The sequence below is a fragment of the Corvus brachyrhynchos genome, unplaced genomic scaffold, assembly GCF_000691975.1.
Source record: "Corvus brachyrhynchos isolate BGI_N302 unplaced genomic scaffold, ASM69197v1 scaffold237, whole genome shotgun sequence".
Lineage (NCBI taxonomy): Eukaryota > Metazoa > Chordata > Aves > Passeriformes > Corvidae > Corvus > Corvus brachyrhynchos.
Genome location: NW_008238959.1, coordinates 64,544 through 86,648, shown reverse-complemented (window position 1 = coordinate 86,648; position 22,105 = coordinate 64,544). Strand labels below are relative to the sequence as shown.

Below are 22,105 nucleotides of genomic sequence, written 5' to 3'. Positions count from 1 at the left end.
AAGGGACAGATGATGACGGCCTGAAGGACCTGCCAGTCCCTGCAGAGGGCAGCCAGCCCCGGCATGAGGAACTGCCCTGCCATCTCGATGAAGCTCGCCACCATGGTGATCATGAACCGGTGCCCGGGAGGACACAGCTCTATCCCTGAAACACAGAGCACACAGACAATCAGCCCCCCACCAGCAAAGACACCCTCAAAACATTTCTAAGAAACTTCCAGGGAGTTCATGTCCTTCAGGAGCTTTGGTCAAAGTTATGCAGAATCAAATAAATTTTGCTTCCTCCCATATTTAGGCTCTAGAGAAGCCCATTAACAGGTGTCTGGGGTGCAAACATTGCAATTTCCATATACCTGCTGTATCCTCATTGCCAGAGTTCCTTCAGTCTCTGCCTAGGGAAGCATTTTACCAAGTAATAAGGTATTTATTTTTAAAAGGGAATGTAGAGTTAAACATAAGCCAAAGATCTTGGGTCATGCCTTTTCACACTTCTCAGAGACACCACCTGCCTTTCCAAACAGTTTGCTGGGAGGCAGAAGAGCACAGCTCTCAGCAGGATGCAGGCTCTCAGCTCATACGGGATGCCACCTGCCCACAGCTTAATATGCTCCGACTCAGCCAATTCCAAGCTGGATTTTGCTGAGCGTGTTGTTTCTGGGTTTGCTTTTCCCAATAGCTTATCTTGATCAACTTTCAAACAAGCCAACCTCCCATCTGTCTTATCCTGCCCTCCATCCTTCCTTTTGCTGTGGGGCAGTTTACCATCATCACTGGCATCTTTGGTTGCCTCAGCTGTCTTGTGACAAGAGAGTAGATAAAACTCAGTTTAGTAGATAAAATGTTTCCTTAAACCCTGAATTCTGGCTATCTTTTATTCAGTCAGAAAATGAATTTATCAGAATCACAGCCTACCAACAAAAATTTAAGAAGTCACAGAAGAAACAGCAAACACAAAAATTGGACTGGCTTGTGGAAATTTTTTCACCAGTAAGATTGCAATAGAAGCCTCTATTTCATATTTCCCATTTGCCCACATCCGCTTGCACAGACTAATTCTTTAGCTCAATAAACCTGCCACAAATGTTGCGTAGCACTTATTGGAATGCTGATACAGAAAGAGGCTTGTAAACATTCGTGATATGTTGCTGTCGGCATTGTTGTTTTTCTATGGGGTGTTCCCTATGGTTGTTTTAAACTAGAATTCAATGGTTATTAAAATAGCAACTGAAAAACTGTAAGAAAATAGAAAGAGATGACAGCTGCTCCTCCATTCACTCTCTAATCTGCAGCTTGTCAGCATATATCACTGTAACACAGATTTAAACTAACCGACCAGGAACTACCTTGTAGATCAAATGTAGGATTAAACACAACACGTGCTCCCTTTCTTTACAGCCAATACAAAAACTACCAATGGATTTTTGCCAATACAAAAGGAAAATATATCTGTTGTCAGGCAGCCCAAATTTTCATTAGCCTAACCACAAACACAGCAGCTTTGGAAACAAAATGGGGAGAAAAAGCCCTCAAAGACTCTTGTATGATATAAAAGGCTTTTACATTTTAATTTGGTAAACAAGATTAAAACACAGAGCTCCTTATGACATTAATATGGTTTCATTCTTACTAATGAAGTACCTCAAGCCTAGGCAATTTTTTTTGTTCTATGCAAAGAGATCACTTCCGTTTTATTTCTCTAATCTCCAAATAAAACTGCTTCTGTTTGTTTTTCTAAACCTTAAAGTCACACTCCAATATTCCTTCATTAAGTACAAGGTTGAGTTTTGTTGCTATAGAAATGGGAAGTCTGCATTAGATACGTAAGGCTTTGTCATTTCAATTGCATTGCTCAGGTTAGTATCAGGTAAAAATAAAAATAACCAAGATATCAACTTTTATATAAAGTCAGGAAGAGGTGTCCACATAATAGAAGTATATTTTTTAAATCACTGGTGCGCAGTAAAAAACTCCACATGCAGCAGTTATTCATTGTATAGAAAGGATATGGCTTCAGAGATTGTTTAGCATCTATTTTCTTCTCTGGATTATCACATGCATATGATCAATTTCTGCCCTTTCCTCTAAAAAAGCTGGAGACGACAAAAAAATAATCTCTGCTGTAGCTTGACTTTCAAGCAACAGCAGCAGCATATGAAATATCACCTCTCTGTTGAAATGTTCTAGGTATTAGGACAGCCTACTGACTTTCCAATATATCTGGCTTCAATTTTGTATAAAAAAGGATTCAGCACTGCAGTTTTTAGCAAGCATCTATCAGTCAACCCTTTCCCACCTCTGCAGCAAAGCCACTCTCCACAGCAGCTGTGCCCTAGCAGCAGGAAAGGCATCCAGTTGATGCTCACACTGAGGCCTCCATGCACCCAGGCACGAGGCCTCTGTGGCCGCAACAATTTCCACCCCGTTCACGTGATAAAACTACCAGCTCAGACAAAATCACTACAAGACTGAGATCAGCTTTACCCACCCATGGCAAATCGAGCGAGCAAGATCCAGCTTCCTGAATCAATGAAAAAGTTTCCATCTCAGTTACTTCGTGGAGCATGGAGCAAGCCCTTGTCATACACGCTAATCATGGAAATTATCATCAATACCAGAAACTCTCAGATACATCCATTTGCTCAGCTTGCAAAATTTTGTGTGGGCAAGGAGACACGCATGTAAAGGATTCTGCTTCCTTGCCCAGCATTTCTACTCTATGCAGCTCAGTCAGAGCAGCAGATCCAACTCAGAGACCTAATTTCCCTAAGTCCCTGGCAAGTGATCGTACAGGCAAGTTAAAACATGCATGCAAAGCAGTCCTGCAGTACTTGGGCAGTGAAATCAGGCATGCTCAGGACACATGGGACAGGCTCTCTCACAGTCAATAGGCACTAAGCAACAGTGGACAAACAAGCTGGACCCAGACAACCCCTGTGGCAAAACCACTCCACACACAACCCAGCCTGAGGGCAGCCGTCTTACCCCAGGTATTTTCCAGACCTGGGCCCCACAGGCATCACAGGCACAGACAGTGAACACACGAGACTCACTGCACAGCATATACCTTTGGCTGGGAAGTGTGGAAACCGGGTCCTGGGGCCAGACATGTTATGCCCATGAGCTCTCAGACTTGTTGGGGTGTGAGTGAGGGAGCTAATGAAAAACCTCTGCAATGCCCCGGGGACTCAGCCCCACTGCCTTGTGCAGGAGGTCACTGCCCTGGGCACCAGCAGAGAGAGGCATGATAAAACCACAGGTCGGACACCAGGTTAAACAATGCGAATGCACCAGCACTGGAGACAAGAGGTACAAGGACTTTGCATCAGAAAGGGCAAACTGTCTTTGCTAACAGCTTCTCTCCCTGGCACTGGGATGGATAAACTGGGCTGATATCATCCTTTACAACAGTTTTTCAGGCAGCCTCTTCTGTAAAAGAAGATGGGAAATGGAGATAAAATCACTTAAATATGCCACAGCCTGACATCTGAAATGTTATCCTCTCCCCTTTCCAGCTGGCTTTTCTGTCCCATCCTCTCCACCTGCAGCTGTGGAAGAAGCAGTCTATGAACATACAGACAGGAGACTGGAAAGAACTGCAGTATCACTAGGTTAACATCAGCTCATGTTGCCACACAGCATGGCACTGCGTAGCCCACCTCCTCCAAATCCCACCAGGTAAGCTGTCACTGCCATGGAGAGACTAAGAGCCACATCCTGTCCTTTCTCACTTGATCTTCCACTTGCACACTGGTAATGATCTGTTTCAGATTTCCAAAACCCTCTCATTTGTCTTAAAAGGCTGACATTTATTCTTAGAATATTTGCACAAGGATGAAAGGCAAACAGTTTTATTTAAAGACAAAAATAAAGAAGTTAAGTCATTTGCAAACAACGTGTCAAGAGGAAAAAGAGGCCACACTGCACTGCCTGAACAATTCTCTACCATTCACTCGCCCATCTCCAGACCCAAAACACAAAGCAATTCTTGTTCTGCAGCCCAAGTGTTAGCTGCATGTGAAACCACAAGGTAGCAGCTTTTTGTGCCTTTCCAGTTTTCTCTCTTTGCCCAGTTTCCATCTGTGAGCCACCAAGACTGTAATTATATAGGAGTATCCCTTAGAGAAAATGGCCAAGACAAAGCATCTGAAGTCTGGCCAACAGCATTCACACTGAAAAAATCCCCAAGGAGACAGTCTGATTCTAGATTCAAATTCACATTTGCACATTTTATTAAAAAACCCCCAAACAAAATCCCCCAATTTCTGACAGTTTCCCCCATATTACTGCACACCCAATACCCTTAATTTAAGCACCCCTCTAAGATGTTCCTCTGCTCCAAAAGGGAGGAAAATAATGAGACTCAGGTGAAAGACACTCATAATTTGAGAAGACACTCATAATTTGAGAAGAATTCTCCAGCAACATAGCTTTAGGTGTAAAATGTGGGACACCAGAAATTCCCAGTGACAGTAACATACTACAGCAGCAGGGCTGTGTTTGCCTCAGCCCCAGCAGTTGCTCTGCTCAGCCAAAAATCAAGTGCAGGATGTGACCCTGAGAAAGAATTTTGCATTTTGGACTCTGCTTTTCATCAGAGCACAAAAGGAAATAAAAAAAAAATCTCTAAGAGAATTTAGTTTCCCAAGCTGTTCAGCACCTCCAGCACGTCCCACCACCTCCATGCTCCCTGAGGTCACCCCTTTGGCACGAGGAACCTCTGTCACAGTGATCTTGAAGACTGCTGGGAGATCACCCTGTCCCTGCTGCTGCTGTGTTTCCTAATTCCCACCAAGCTCTCTCAAACCTCTGGGACCTTGTCTTCTTCCAACACTCTCTGTGGGATTTGCCCTCTGCTGTAAACAAATCATCTCAATACTCCTAGAATAACACGGCCCCAAAGCCAGCTTTTGGCTAGCTGATCAGATAAATTTGCAGCAAAAACTATCAATAACTCCCAGACAAGGTCGCAGCTGGCTGCTAGGGGGACAGGAAAATAAAATCCAGCATATTTGCTTATATACACAAATTTCCCCTTGGTTACTAGACACAAATTTCTAAGAGCTGCAAGCCCTACCTATGGGCTACATACACTTCTCATCTCTCAATCACCACACTTGTGATTCAGTCCTGGCTGAAACGGCCCAGGCTAAGCCAGCACTCACTCCTGGCTGAGTTTAGACAAGGAACACATCATCTTGATTGCCTTTGCTGTCACCAGGTGGAAAGAAGCATCACGTGTAAATACAGTTTATTAGGGAACAGCAAATGAAGTAACTCGTGGAAGTAAAGGTTATCACACACACAGCAGTGCACAGACAACCACCAATTGATGTAAGCACAGGACAGAGACAGAGTGAAAGGGAAGGAAAAATCTAATATCCTCTCTGGAGAAATCCAATCCACTTCCAAGCAAAGAGAACAGTAATAGACTGAACCTCCAATGGCCGAGTAAGAAAATAGTATTATTTTCCCCCAACAGCACATCAGGACCGAAGTTACTCTAAAATACATCTGTGAAGTGACACAGGTGCTCCTTCAAAGGTACTTTTCTACACATCATTGGTTTGGTGAGAGTTCTTTCAGACACATGCTAGCCCACCATTTAATTAACACATTTAAAATGTGTCAAATCAGTCGCCTGTGCACTGACATAAGCTGAGCTGATGGAGCCGTCAGGCTGGCACCAAGGCAGGCAGCCAGCATGACACCTCACCAGACGTGCAGGGGCACACTTAATTTCTGACCTCAGTGGATAGCCTGGATCTACTGGATGGAGCCATCTTGATGGGGAAATATGTACTCAGAACAGATTTCTTTCTTACCAAAATTAGATCAGATGTTCATTTGGTGTGCAAGGACCAGGATAGTGCTAAAACTGATGCCAGGCAAAATACCCTTTAGATACACTATGGGGCCTCACAGAGAGGCATAGCATGAAAAAAGTAAATATGGCTACACCTCTCATGCACAATCCAACTAAAACACAAAGTGCAACTTTCCCTCTCTTTACTTTCCACATGCCTGACTCACTCCTGTAAGGCACAAATGAGCAACACACCATCCCTATTTCAAGCCTGGTACTGCTCAACTGGGTCAGGATATTTTAGGAGAAGCTCTCCTCTGAGTTGTAGACAGTCTGTAGCTACCCACAGGTGGAGGGTTTGGACCACAAACACGGAGCCAGGTTGGGTTCAATGCAGGGTGTTTGCTTAATCCTCATTACCTCAATTGCAGGAGCTGTGGACTTCCCGGGCATGATGCATATGCAGCTGAGAAGGGCAGGTCAAGGGTGACCTTGGCTTCTCCAGGGACAGGAGACCCTGAGCAGAGGCTGCCTGACCAGTGCGTGGGATGCAGAGATGTCTGCAACCATGCCCTGGCTGCAAGCTGTCTCCCAAGGAGCTTCAGTGGCAGAGAAAGAAGCACATGTCATTCCTCTGCTCCTGCCATGGCATCTGTATTTGCCAAATTTTACATTGCACAAGACAAACAACATCTTACAAAACAGAAGGCTTGCTGTGTAAGAAACCTTTAACACACCATGCTGCCTGCCATTCACAAAGTAATAAACCCAAAGAAATATTAAATCACATTTTAGGTACTGCAGTTGCCATTTATCCTACTTCCAGAGGAAACAAGCAGCATCTCTGCAGCTCCCAGTCAACAGTGACTTTTGGTGACAGTTCCAGTATGTGAATAACAGCATTATGAAACAACACAAGGAGAATGCCCCTGGAAACCCAATCAGCAGTGACAAAGAGCATGAGAAATGAGTAGATACAGAACACACTAATTTCAGTATTAAGATGACTTAATTTAAATGAAATTAAAAAGTGATTAAAAAGCTTTATCATGACATACATTTCTATATATGTTAATTGCCCTCTATAAAAAAATTCTCATGCACCTCCAGTCTAGAATTTCCTACCCCCCTTAAGATACTCTCCAAACCCATATAAATATTTGTTTTTTCACAAAACTCTTTCTTGTTCCAAAAAAGTGGCTTTCTCTAAAGGAAATGCACAATCAGTCATAGCAATGTTTTGCAAACGTAACACCTCTGCTGTTCTCAACAGCTGGCACCTTTTCTCTTAGCAGGATCTAAATCATTACTGGCATCTTTTTGACAGGAGTGTATGAGAGGAGCTGAAACAAAAACTGGTGTGAGATGTATCAGAGGAGCTCATTTTCTTTGATGCTTTAGTTGAAAGGGATCTGCATCTGTATTTGTTAGTGAATTTTTAACAACATTGTAGCTACTTAAAATAAGAACAGAGAAGAAATTAAATAGTTGGAAATCTGCACATCTCTTAATTTACCAACTGGCAAACAATATTCCAACAGCAGCTGTTTCAAAAGCTCGGTTTGCAACCTCCAGATGGATGATGATCCTCAAAGAAGCAGGAACAAAGACTTAACAGCCTAACACCTTGTTTCAGGTCTATTAAATGCTTCCCAGCTCACTGAGACAGCAGGGCAGCCCCTCTCTCTGCAAGCGCTGGTCCCACGTGAGGTGCTCCTCCAAGGAGGATTTTTTCACCATTACCATCATGCTGTTGGATGAGTGAATAAATGCGCTGAGCCCTGGATTTGAGCACATTCTCAGCAGAACTGCATACTGCTAACAAGAATTTGACACGGGAAACTTGAGTTGGTTGCAGCCTAGCTTATCAAACAGAAAAGACAAGCATGGAAGAAAACTAAATGGAGGACCAAGAAATGTACTTGGTGCTTTTTAGGTCATAATAAAGCTCTGCCTGCCCTGCACCCCCTCCCTCAGATCAAAGGGAGACAGCTCGTCTGAAGCACTGCACACCCAGAGGCACAAGCCCCGGAAAGCATCTTGCTCCTTTCACTTGTGTCAACTTTAAAACAAGCCCTCCATGTGCTTACATACACAGAGTCTAAGCAAACATTGGGTGCTGTTTATTAACCTCTCATAAATACAATTGTAACCCCATACACATGTGCATATATATAAACACACACACACGTGCATATTTATGGATACGTGTAACATGTAGATATAACTGTAAAGGCAAAAGCCCCTAGTTCCTTTTCCTCCCCTGATCCCCCTGAGATGTCAGATGCAATCAGTGGAAATTAGGGTGATGCCCTGAATAACCCATTCCATCTCAGAGGACCTGAATTGCTCAGGTGGCATCACCATGTCGGAGAGAGCCCAGAACACCGCAGTGCTGGCTGAAAGCATGCACTGAGGGCCAGCAGAAGTGCCGGCGATTTAATCAGAAGCAATTAGTGAGCCTCTTTGTGAAAGGCTGTCACACATTTGGCCCCCAGGGCACCCTCGTTTTAAAAGATTTATGCCACGAACTCTGGATAGATATTTAATGAACACTGTGAAAGGGGACCTGCAGGGATTCAGAGCCAATGGGCTGCTATATTTTGGGTGCTTTAAACAACACATGCATTCACTGGAGAAGGAGGTGCCACTCAGACTAAGGGGTGACTTTTGCATTAATAATTCCCTGTCTCTGGGGTTCAGCATTAACCCTGACACAGGTCTGGGGAAGGCAGAGACAGGCAGACAGACAGAATGGGGATGCCCGCCCTACAAGAGAGAACCATGCCAAACACTGCACACCACCACTGTGCCTGAATAAGCACAGGCAGGATAGCCCCTGGTCAGGCCTCCTCTAATTTTAAGCCCATGAGGATACAAAAAGAAAAATGAGGCTGTGGTAATGTATAGGTGGTGAGAAAACTCCTCCGGATATAAAAGCAGATGGTGCACAGTTAGAAGTAGTACAGATATTACTTTTCCCCTTCCGTTTCCCAGTGAGCTTTTATCTTCCAAGTAACATTCCCATAAGGGAAGAAAAAACATATTCTAGGGCAAAAAGAGGAAAGACCAGTGAAGATTTCCTTTTGGTCAATAGATTTTAAAGGGAAAAAGATACGACGTCCTACCTTGGGAAAAAACCTGCTTCCTGTAGCAATGAAAGTTTCATTTTTCATTCAAATCAAGTCTTAAGTTTTTAGTAACAGGCTTTTATTCCTTATGTGAAATGCATTATCTCTATGCTGTAGAGAACACTTTCCACCCCTCTGTGCACACAGAGTGCTCTGTACAGTGGGGTCTGCTTGTGGCTGGTTTGTGGGCACTTCTGCAGCAAAGAGCATAATTCAATGGGCTCAGTGACAGTGCACAAAACTTGTCAGGGAAAGAACACTGCCTTTCCAGTCCTCTCCAAGCACATCTCTGTTTCAAGCCAAGGGTAACTCAGCAGGCTAACACACCTGTAGTTGCACACACAGAGAGGTGAGCACAGTGGAATATCCCTCAAATGCTGCTGTCACATACATAATTAAAATGACCTTGTAATTGCCAAAGCTTAAATATTCCTTAAATTTCTTCCTTGCTGTCTTTACAAATACCATGTGTGAAAACTTTTTTCCTGTTAAGTACCAGAATTCTTTGATTTGGTAAAATCTGACAAGACAGTGAAGAACAATAAAAAGGGAACTGGCATTACAACGCCTCCACCATCTCATATCTCCATGTAAATTGCTGCACTAAGGATATCTGTGCAATACCAAACCAGACCACCCAAAAACATCCACTGGGATTCAAAGTTTATCTAGACTCAACCCTGAAAAATGTGTGAGTTTGTTCAAGAGTCTCTCACAGCCAAGATGAATATGTAGCTTCATTGGTTTCAAATATTAATGTATCCTGTTAAAACAGGGGTAAGAGCTCAATTTTTTTGCTGAATGGATGGAAAGTCTCCTATTGCTTTGTAAAAACTTTGGAAAAGAGAAAGATCATGTTTCTTCACATCTTCCTTCTATGGAAGCCAGCAAGTTGGCTGGGAATAGAGGGATCTTCGCAAGTAGAAGCCATCCTCCCATGGGGTATGCTCACTTCTCTGCGGTGAAAGACCTCTTTCAAGAAACTCCTGCCACTTACAGAGGAGTTGAAATATGGCAACACTTGCTGATTTGTTCCAAATAAAACTAGAATGAATTGCTGAGCTAATTAATAACCCAATATTAAAAGGAAACCAAGCTCCTTGGAAAGAATCCAGCTGCAATTCATGAAAGCGGATTTCACGTGTTCTGATTACAATAGTAGTAGACTTTGTACACATCACAGCTACAGCTAAAATTGTGAAGATATACACCCATACCCACACCTGGAGAAATGAATGACTTTTAACCTTCTCTTAGCAGTATCTAAGTTTTTCCACATTATTTTTTGTTTCAAATTCAAACTCCTGTTAAGTGGTGCTTTGCCGTACCTGTGATGGTACAAAGATAAGAGCTGTGGGTAGAGTTAATGCTGTCTAGGAGACCACCTGGCAGAGCCTGGTGTAGACTTCACCTTGCCTAGGTACAGTCAAGCTGTACTCTTAAGGTCAGAGGATCTTAGGGAGGTTGTCTCTGCTGTAAGTTCTGCTACTGACTTTGAAGACAAATGCACACTGCAAGCAGTTTCTCCACTAATTGTATTTTTGTTTGTGCATCAATACTTAGATTGCTTATAGTATATAAATGACAACATGAATCTTATGTGCTGTTTCCTATGCATGAGTTGCACTGTGTGTGGTGTTAGATCATCCCTGCTCAGGGAACAGTTTCAGGTACTTCAAAAAAAGCTCCTATATTTACCACCCTCTTGTAGCAAGAGAAAAATGTATAGAAGGTGGGAGAGTGAGAAAGAATGACGAAAAGAAGACTGTGGTCATGGGAGGGGAGAGATAATGAACAGAGGGATTGCCCCTGGCTCATTGTATCAGATTTCCTTCCCACACTCAGCTTTGAATAAATCATTCCATTGCTTGACACAACAGAAATAATTCAGTTACTGTTTCCAAATTTTCCTTTGTCTTCTTGCAGAGCCAGCAGGGGGATAAAAAAGGGCTGAACTGGAAAAGTACAAGAGCTGAGATCAGTTTTCCACTCAAACACCTATTTGCGCCCTAACCGTATTCAACCACATAGGAACGTGGTAAACTACATGAGAATTTCTATCCATGAGAAAAATGCTGGGAGATAGGAGGAAAAAAGCCTCCATAGCTGATCCTGCCTTTTCTGGTGTGACAGTGGGTCCTCAGCTCCAGGGCTCGGACAACACCAGCTCCCAGGGCAAGCCCCTGTACCTGCAGACACACAGCAAACCTGAGCACACTCTGGGTATGTGTTCCCCCAAAAGCAACACAGGAATGTCTTAGGGGCTTGACTATTTCCCAAGTCAGGTAATTACACATCCAACAGAATAAGAAACACTCTCCCTGACTCCAGAGCAGCACCAGGCACATGGCTCAAGGGCAAAACATCCCTATGAAAAGAGGGCAGAGCCCTTTGCCAGACTATTCACACCACAAACCTACAAACTGCTTTCTCAAACACTTGTGGGAACAAGGAACTGATTCCTGACTACAGTCTTACCTTACGACTTGCACAGTCCAATTAGGAAAACTGCCTTGTACCTTATATCCAGATTTTACCAAGTTACCAGTTAAAGAACTATATCCAAAAGGCATTCTGGGTTACATGGGAAGTAAGCATCACCAAATCTGAAAGATCTGTTTTTGCTGAAACAAAGACTGTGGACACATAATTCAAAAAATAAAATTAATGTTCGCTTACACTTGTATATGTTTACAGAAGCAGAGAAGACAAAAACTGCTCCCCTGTCTTGTTGGGTGATGTTTCTAATCAAATTTGGAATTTCTCCAGACCCCTAGAGAAAGCTGCTGCACAAGGCTCTCTGGCACTGGACAGTAAGCAGATCTCTTTACACCTCCCTGTTCACTTGCATGACATTCCCAGACACAGGGAAGGTTTAATCAGTGTTTTTTCATCTAAAAACAGGGCCAGAGCTGGAGGAACTGGAAAACTTGGTCTGTTCCAGGTGGCTCCTGAGGGCTTTGCATGGGGAAGAACCCTCCTGCGGCACTGCCTGCCTCAATACAGAGCACCAAATGTAAGCTCAGGTTTTTAATAATGGGGCCTTGTGTTATTATTATTCTTTGCTTATTTTAACAGCAATATGAGGCTATATATGGCTATGCCACAATGAAATACAGAATTTAGAAATTAGAGCTACAAAATTAATGACTAAACAACAATTCAGTTAAGCCATTTCTTCAGCCACTTCCTCACAGTTACAATTTAGCCAGATGTTTCACACGGAAGCAGGAATATCTTTTCTACCAAGAGTATGAATAGACAGAAGTAAACAAAAAAACCCCTTTTCTAAATACACCAACTTCCTTTCCAGCTCTTGCCCAAAGGAGAGGAAATGTCAGGCACTCACAAAGGCTGGGTGACATAACACCCTGACTTGCTCCAGATGAGTGAGGTGCCAGACATCTGCATCAGAAATCCCAAACGTGGGAGCAGCCCAAGCCACACAGAACCTGTGCAGCTTTGTATACAATCTCGGCACAGTGCTGGGAGAGAGCACAGGTACCAGCCTGGCCCAGAGCAGCAAGTGGGGAAGGATCCTGTTATTTTGCTCGCTCTGCCTCCTGCACCCGCTGTGCAGAACAAGTGCGCTGATAGTGAAATAAAAAATGACCTTTTTATGAAGAAAAAAATTGCAAAGCAGCTAATTAGCTTTTGCCCTCTGTTCCACTCTCCAGCAAGAGACTCGCAGCTCCCAGGGCACCGAGATGTGCTGTCATACAGTAAAGCTCACTCCCCTGCCCTCACCTCCCTGGCTGTATTTTCCAGCATTCACTGCCCAAGTGAAAATTGCCAGTAAATACAGAGGATGGGTAGTCCAAGAACAGACAACCAGCTTCCAATGTTTTCACTACCAGTAATAAGTTTCCTTCACCCCAAAATCCAGACACCACACACCTGCACCTTTGCCTACGTAGAGTTAAGTCATTGCTATAACCTTCACCCTGCGGTGGTTTTTCTTTTAACCTGACCAGAAGCTGTTGCTCAGATCACTTTGCACCTGACGCTGTAGGGTTATAAATAACACATCCACTACACAGCCTTGTACTCACATGCATTTGATTAAAATAAAGTCAACTACAAGGCAGACCACCTTTGAAATGGAAACAAATGGATACAGAAGAGCTGAGGATTTGAAAGACTGAGAATTGCTGAGCTAGTTACTGTCAGGCTGCCATTTCCATTGCTGTCCTGGTATGTTTCTGCATAATCACATAAACAAAAATCAAAGCAAAAAGAAAATACTATTTTTTTAGGGGGTGTGGAATTGAGAACAACAAGTAACTATAATAACAACAATACCACCACCACCCAGGGACAACTTAACCACATTAATATATTCGCTCATGACTGGCAGAAAGTGGTATGCAAGCCCCTAAAAGGAGAAGACAAATGCTGGTAAACACAAAGAGAACAAAGCAAATCATCAGCCCCTGCCTTGCTCCAGGCTGGCAGTGCAGTTCACTGGCAGGCTGGACATGGCTGAGCCTTGTCACTTGTGGCCTTCCTCCCTTTAAGGGAACTCAATTTGTAGGCAATTTTGGAACTCCAGATATGAGAAATTGGGAACACTGATATAGATGGAGTCTCCCGGTTCTAGGCAGCACAGCTTGGTTTTAATATTGACCCAGCTGACTGGCAAAGAATCATCTGCAAACAGCAAAGAAGATTAAGATCTGAAGTGTGGCCAGCAACTTCATTTCCAAATCCTTCTGCAACACAGGAAAACTCCCTGTGCAGTTCACCACACAGAGGAGAGGGGGGAGCAAAAAATATCCAAGCTGTGTTCAAAGAAGGAGAAGTGTAGGCGTGCAGGGCTTGCACTGATTTATTAGTGACTTATCAGCAACTAACATATAAAAGCAACTATAAAAGAAACAAACGTAAAATATTTTCTATTTTAAAAATCATTGCACATTCTTCCTTCCTAGAAGGTACAAAGACTCAGAGCTGACTTTTCAATTTGAACAAATGCCTGCACAAGCATAACAAAGAGGAAAAAATGTGAAGGAGAAAGGAAAAAAACCCCAAATCCAGACCTGCTCTCCCTCACCTAATCACAAATAATGTAACAAGGGTCCTTGCATTCAAATACAGGTCCTAAATACAGAAACTCCAAGCTTCATTTTTTTGGAAACTGAATTCACTGAGAGGCATGCAAAATAAATAACAATGTTTGAAATTGTTGCTAATTAGGACATCTTCATGTCTAAATATTGTAAATATTTATATCACATTTAAAGCTCTAAGCCTAACCATTAATTTTCATACATCACACCAGATTCAATTGCCTGTTAAAAGGATCTTCCCTTTACTCAGTAGTCAATTATTCATTAACCTCCTAGAAACATTCAAAGAAGGCACAATTTATTTCAGAGACAGATAGGAATTTGTAATTATAAAGATATCTGAATTTAATTTTTTTTTATGACAGAAAAACCCATGAGGCAACAAGACACCTAACTGGCCAACATCAGAATGAGCTCCAGAAAAATAATTATGGGCATTATTTTTGATATTGAAAGAGCCATATGATCACAGCATCTCCAAGCATTTCCAGCTAATGAAAGTATGCCCAGCAGGAGAGTCTTACATTAAAACCACTCCTGCAGCCTGTGCAACAAGTTAGCCTGGACCCAGGGCTTCAGTTATGTTTCCACTTAGTGACTGACCACACTATTTCTGCTTTAACAAAACATGTTGAATGTTAAAGGAGCCTAACAGATATTTGTACCACTGCAAGCATCACCAAGTGTAACAGACAAGGCTTAATTAAAACAAGAGTACAGTGTATATCCAACCACCCTAAGAACACATTTCTCTTGATTATATCTCACCACCAGGTGTTTCACATCAAACAGGAGAAAGTGTCTCTGTTCCAGCCTCTTCTTTCCATGGTTTCACACATAAACCACTTAATGACTATGTGCTGCAGCATATGCAGTCAGTTAATATTTATCCACACTTCCACTACCTACCTTGTATCACCAAAGGAGGCTAACACAAAAACTACTGACTCTCAAAATATGCATCAATCTCTTTCTGTTTGCTTAGGGGCTGCCAGCTCCTGGGACAAGGTGGAGCAGCTTTGTACAGATCCACTGCAATGCTTTCTTTCCAGCTCAGAAGCGCAGCAAATTACAACAACAACAAAAAATCCTTGCTCTGAAATGAGACGGTGAATTTGCCTAGATATGAATGTGGCTTGCAACACTCTCACTGTGAAGTAGTCTGGGCTTCTCTTTCACATCTTGCCAGAAAGGTTGGTGGGCTGCGGGAAGAGTACTTCATCTTCATGTCCTGACTTCTCTGACTCAAGCAGAACAACTACAGCTGACCCGTGGATTTTGGAAACAATTTATAATGCTTCAGAAGAAGGGGAAACTACATGTGCTTTAGTATCAGTAAGCATCAGAATGCAGCTGACTTATATTGCAGTCACTCTCCAAAAAACCAAGTTAATTAAATATATGCAGTCTCCTAAAAATTCACAAGCTGGGCCCCACAACAGCTGAAGCAAGGTTTCTGAAGTTCAGATGGCTAGAAGCTGAGAGCAACAAGCAATATTTGAGACATTATTTCATTCTGAATTCAACTGAACTAAGATATTGCATTAATTAAAAACGTCTGAAAACAGCTAACTGCAAAATTCTCTGGGGTGTGATTAACACGGTGCTATTTGCTGCTGGGGCACTCACAGTACTTGATCCCCTTCTCTGGAAAATGGACTACAGCTCTTCCACTTAAGTGAACTTCTCCCCTCTTTCGATTTTTTTTTTTTGCAGTGAGAACAGAAAATTATTTTGGCATTAAAGAGGGGTTTTTGTTTGGTTGGTTGTGTTGTTGTCTTTTTTTAAATAAAAAACCCCACAAAACTACTGCATGCTTTAGGCAATGATAAGTAAGATCAGGAGTGGGCAGTCTCCAGCAAGGGGGTTGCAGATATTTCTGCAAACGCACGTCTGGGAACACCTTGTGCACGCTGGATCTGGCCACAGGTCACCTGGAAGAAGCCATGCATATCGTGAGCAGCATCCCTCTAGCACAGATGTTTTTGGGTATTTGCACAGGTGCCAACCCACTCAGGGCTCTCATCCCTGACCCAGGTCTTGGGGCTGCTTTGACACCAAGCTGATGATGGAGGCCATATGGGGAACAGAGCACACAGCAAGAGTGGGAGCAGGAGATGGAACAGGGAGAGCAGGGATGGCAGCAATCAGAGGCATCTTCTCTAATTATAAAGTGCAAAACAAATGCCTGAGTTCGAGGCTAACCCTGCCACACCACATGTCCCTACTGTCTCAACAGCAAGCTGTTAAGTTGTGCCAGAAAGACTACTGGTTGTGGAGCCCTGGGGAATGATGTTTGTCACCAAAGCACCACAGGCATGGCAGAGGAAACGTTTATGTTCGTGAAATATGATCCTCACCACATTCCTTGTCAGGTGAGCAACCGAAGCACTGAATTCCCAAATACACTTGCAAATGTAGATGAGATGGGGTGGGTAAGGAAGGTCTGGTTTTTATAATGCTTTAAGATAACTAGTGATGTCCACAAGTGTTACAGATTTTCAGATGAAGCACTTCAGAAAAGAAATCACAGAAGTCTAGTATTACAGTACCAGCATTTCCCACACATATTGCTCCTTGAACTAACTGATCCCTATAATAAGTTATGCACTGAAGGGTATGAAGATCCAAAGCCCAAGATCTAATGCACTTTATATAGGATTAGAAAAAAGCAAAGCCATGGCTGAAAAAATTAAGTTCTCTGTGACTGCATTCCCCACGAGAAGCTCACTACAAAGTGCTGTATGAGCTCCAAACATGAATGTCTGCTGGAGTGAACCTAACACCCTGGGACACTAAGGGGCTTAACATCTTTGGAACAAAATAAGGAGAGGCAATAGAGAAATAACTTCTTAGTATGTTTACAATGCTGGCAACACAGCAGATTTCTGTATCTTATATTAGAAAACAAAGGCATACCAATCTGTGGTGTTACAGACTTAGTGTTGTGGGCCAAATCTGCTTCTAATCCAAAGGCATAGATCTGAGTCTTAATAAATAATTCTCCAAAACAAGCAGCCTCCTGGCCTGCCCCCTTCCCCTCTTCCTATTTGCTTCTGTGTTGGATGCTTGATCCTGTTTTCCCCCAAATCTAGCCATGCCATTGCTTGCATTTCAAATGCTTCAGCAGCCACCATCAGATGCCTATTTGAGAGAGGCCAGAGTCTCCTCTGGGATAGCTCTTTCAAAGAGTAAGATCTTCCTCTCCCACATATCATAAGTACACAAAGGCAAGTGACTAAAAAAGTAATTTCTTTCTCAGGAACTCGATGGAGGATGCATTCTGCATGGGAAATCAAGAAACACAAGTGGTGATGTGAAGGAATTAAGACACTTCTCTTCCTTGGAGATATTAGCCAAAATACAAAATTTGCCTATTTCATTGGTGCAGTACTGCTTATTTCCAAAACCAGGCAGCATGCCAGGTCTCTGCACTGAGTAGAGACATGGAGTGAGCAAAGGGAAGCATCCTTGTTCAGAGATCCCAGTTCTCTCTTCCAAAGGAACTGCATCCCAAGCAGCCTGGCATCCGGCCCTTTCCCACAGCCAAATACCATACAGCCCAGACATTCCTTGCTTCTGGTACAGATTTACCATCCTTTGTACCAATTTTACAGCTATGGCTAAGTTGTTTCCAGCACCTGAGATCACAAGGTACACCTTGACAGAGATGCTTTTAAATCATGTCTAAAGCATGCTGAAATCCTAAAGTGCACTGAAGTAAGCTGGTGACCTTTGACACGGCAATTTCATTCAGACACCTCAAAAAAAATTAAAACAAAAAAAATTAAAATCAAGGAACAGTTAAATAATGGGAACAACACTTCAGACTGAGACCACTTGGGGTTTTTCCCCCCAGAGAAATTCAATGCATAAAATAAAAAAAACCTTGTCATTTCTTCTTACACCACTGCTTCTTCTTTCCCCACTGGGCACACACCCGCCCACGCAGATAAACACTGACCTTTCTCATTCCCAAACTCCTGACAGAGGATTTGTGCCAGTCTCCCTGCAAACACCACTCAAATAGTCTTCCCCGATGCAAGAACTACTGCACAGCATGGGATTCAGATAAAGTACAAAGGTAAATTTAGAAAGTGAAACACATTGAATGACATTTTTGTTGTTGCTCTCCCACACCCTGAGGTGACCCGGGCATTCCCGAGATGGGGTGAATGATGCTCCTTCTTACACAAGCAGCAGTTGATGACAGGCTTCAGCTTTAACCTGCTGACAAGTTAAGTGCACTGCAGAGACACCAGATAGCCCAAGAAAACCTCACCTTATTTTCAGACATACCCCCCTGCCACTTAGTTTTATCTCCAATACTGCCATGCAAAATGTAGGACTAGTCTTTCTTTCAGAAAACTCGTCCAGATGTGTAGCTTTTTGTTTGGAGGTAGTCCAGGTTGGCCGATTTTTATTTCAAAAAAAGGTTAACAGGCAAAGGCAAGAGCTGCTGGGGTGGGTGGTGGTTTAGGGAGGGAGGGGGAACCCTTTAAATACAAATCACTTTTCTGCACTTTTAAAGCTGGAATTATATCAGCTCTATTTGAATCTCTAAATAAAGTATTTTTAATTCTACATTTGAAAAACAGTACTTGTACCATAAATTAGATTAATTCTAAAGAAATGAAAACTGTATCAATTCAAAACACTGTTCAAGGAAACAATGGTTTGCTTCTCAAAGATTTGAAGCAAGTCAGACACTGAGCTTGCAAAAGCCATAGACAAATGCTCTGAAACAAGAGTTTGCAGAAGGTCTAACTCAGCTCCTGACAGCTAAACTTTTCCCCAAATGGCCAAAACACAGTTTGTAATATAAGTTTGTTTAAATTAACATATTTCTGTCTGCTTTGAACTTGCCACTGAAAGCAAGCTATGGGAATTGGGAAGTTTCAGGATGTGGAAAGCCTATGCTTCTCTTCCCTCCAGTATCCACTAAGTTATCTACTATATCTAAACTCAGACAGACATCATAGCCAGAAACAAAAAACCTCAATGCTTCCTTTGTTTAATGACATGATAACTTGAAAGAGCAAAACCATGTTTTGGTAAACTTCTATTTTGTTCAAAGAGAACATCATTTGAACAAGCTTTTGTTTCACTAATAATTAGTCTTTAAATGAAGTGCTTTTTAATTCCATTTTCCATCCAAACTCAGATTGGCAAAGACCACAAGGAAAAAAACAACCATTAATCAGGGATCTGAGCAAGTGTGCGCTGAGCCCTACGACTGCTTCAGTGAGCACATGTACACATGCAGCATGCATCTACCCAGTTTTCCAGGAATAGTGCCAAATGAGTGTGACAACCATATTTAATTACAAGTCAACACATTTGAATTACTACCAGCCAGTGATCACCTACTTCCTCTTGAAAAGCACCTTAAATAATGAAATGCTAACTTTAAGGTAAAGTTTCAGCCTTGCTGTCTGAAGGCAAGAATATAAAATCTATAGCCAAATCCTTGACATTCTGCATACCAAATACCTTGTGTACTTTAAGATCCAAAATTGGGATTTTGGAGGAACAGGAACCACCTCATGCACCGACTAGCAGACACTCTGCAATTCTGGGTATTACATGAAGCACTCTGCCTACTTCATTTCCTCCCTTTTCCACCAACTTCTTGAATTCTGGCTGACACACAAAATGTTCAAGACCTTTGCATTTTAAAACTGCTCTGCCCGTGCTTTCATTACAGACACAGGAAGGCTTTCTGGCTCAGATGTTGATGGTTGTCACCAGCCATGTTAAAAATGAATCAAGCAAAGCTTTAGACCTTGCTTCATTCAGCCAGCAAAGCCTTAGTCTTAGTACTAAGTTAAAAAAAAAAAAATAAAAAAGCATCAACATCACAGTCAGATATGCAAAACCACTCACGGTTCTCTTACAAAACCCAGCCAAGTTCAGTGCTACACAGGCTTGGACAATACTGTCCAAGGCAGGACAGCAATATCTGACAGGTACAGTCATAGTGGTAGACAGATGAGAATGGATCAAAATCATCTTCTGAGGAGGAGGTAGGATATTAAAAAAATTAAAATACACTTCATCTGTTTTTGTGTGTGCAAAGGAGATTTGTCAGAGTGAAACTGTACTGAATAAACCTATCAAGCTCACATGGTTGCAGAGTACCTCTGATCCCACAAAAGCCATCTTAAATCCAGATTTGCTGAATCAAACTCACAACCTTAATATTCTGGCCCACTGTAACTATATTTTACTAATGTAATTTTTGTTGAGACAAAGAGCTGTGCAGCTCTGGGGCAGTGAGGGCAGCCTGACCACTGATATAACTTCTTAACATTTTTTAAACACTAGAAAAGCTCTCTCTGTGTTAGTTTGGAGAGGGGAGGGGGGGCTGTTTATTTTACCACTTTGACATTTTATATCTGGAGATATAAGAAAAACAATGTTCAGAAACAACTCTGTATGAAGCTTTTAATGTGCACTAAAGGAAAAAAAAAGAAACAGGCTCATATCTCACACAAAAATTGATAGCATACATCTAAAACCACACAAAACCAAGCTAACAGGTAAAATGCATTTATAGAGCAAATTATACTTTTGTCAGAGAGATTAAACAAATATATTTAAATACACTAAATAAAATTTAAATTCACTTGCATGTGGGTTCACTACAGTTTCTCTCTTTAAATATATCCCTAAGCAGATTCATTCCATTTCCCAACACAGAGTCCCTATTGCCAGACACAAATTCAGCTCAGTTTGATGATCACGACACACTCTTCATTCTTCTCATCCTCATGAGAACATCCTTCCCTCAAAGGGAAGTCCAAAGATTACATATCCTCACAAACAGCCTACTCAGGCAGGAAAAATGTGGAGTCCTGTCTGACAATGGCCTTTGCTCAGAGGATGGACACACCTCACTGTGACTGCTGTGCTGCCCCTGGCTCAACTCAGCTGCCACGCTTGGATGTATTTTTTCAACAGGCACCAGCCACATCTGACCAACAGGATTACCTCCACCTGCACCACTCACCAAACCTCCAGAAGACTTCACATGAGCCAGATATCCCAAGTTCTGCCCAGCACAGGTTTCAGTCTCCCGTGAACCAAGTCAGAACATCTACCAGCCTCAGAGCTCCACACCTACTTATTTAACCTAAAGGAGAGGCCACTTCCTTTCATCTCCAGGCTGTGCTGCTTCTTTTACGCAGTTGCCTTTAGGGGACTCCTCTGCTCCAGGAATGGGAAATATTTCACATCACAGCAGTTTGTCCAGGAAGCTTCGACACACTCAAGCATTTTCCAGCCCTGTCAGCCATGTGACAAGGTTTGAACATTACAGTCTAGTTCACCGAGTCATCAGGTCACTCAGTGCCTTGGTTACACACAGTCCTGTACAGAGTTCTATGGGAAACCTCAGTGGCCACCTACACAGAAGGAGGGCGTGGGCTGACATCTTGTTTACAGGAGCACTCAATGTTCTAAATACGTGGAAACTTGGCAATGGTGACCAAAGCTTAAATGCCTTATGAGCTTTTACCTATTTAGCTAGCTACTTTTAAAGCACATGCAAATGCCTCCTCCTGCCCTTCAGCTGAAGGCTGAGAGCCCTCTGAAGGTGCCGAATGCCAAGAGTGTTGGAGTTGGTGGAATGGTATTGCCCCAAAACAAAACAAAAATCTGGGCCAATATACCTTGCTCTGTAGGTCTGGTGACCTCTCCAATTCCAGAAGAACCTCTTTGATTTCTCCTTCTGACTTCCCCAATTGTCAAGCCTGGTTTCAGAAAGAAGGCCAAGGTAATGAGGAGGAGCTGCATGCCCAGTTTGTGGTGTGCTGCTGGCATAGATCTTTGTAAATAAAGGAGGCTGGACCAAATCCCCAGAAACGATCCATGATTCACCATGGTATATATGGTACTTGGGGCAGCCCAAGCTGCCTTGTCTGTAAGCCAGGCTTCCACGCCAAGTTAGGGCTTAGAAGGCGGCAGGCATCTTCCTAGCTGTGCTGGTCCTCTAGTCCTATCCTTCTCTCTGGATAGCTTCTGCCAGAGCAAAGGAGCTTCCTGTAAGCAGAGTCACTAACAAAGCCTGAACTGTGCTAGGTCCTTCCTCCATCTTGAGG

The 22,105-nt window shown here is 42.7% G+C and overlaps 1 protein-coding gene across 3 annotated transcripts in view; it reads right to left on the bottom strand.

Moving 5' to 3' along the window:
• SLC22A23 (solute carrier family 22 member 23) overlaps window positions 1-22,105 on the bottom strand; it is a 108,771-nt gene that overhangs the window by 35,648 nt on the left and 51,018 nt on the right. For all 3 annotated transcript variants that reach the window (XM_017738590.1, XM_017738591.1, XM_008637071.2), the window contains exon 4: window positions 1-145. Coding sequence is in view for 1 of the 3 variants with exons in the window: in XM_008637071.2 (XP_008635293.1) it covers window positions 1-145 (145 nt within the window). In the remaining 2 variants the exon portion in view is untranslated. The remainder of the gene's footprint in view (window positions 146-22,105) is intronic.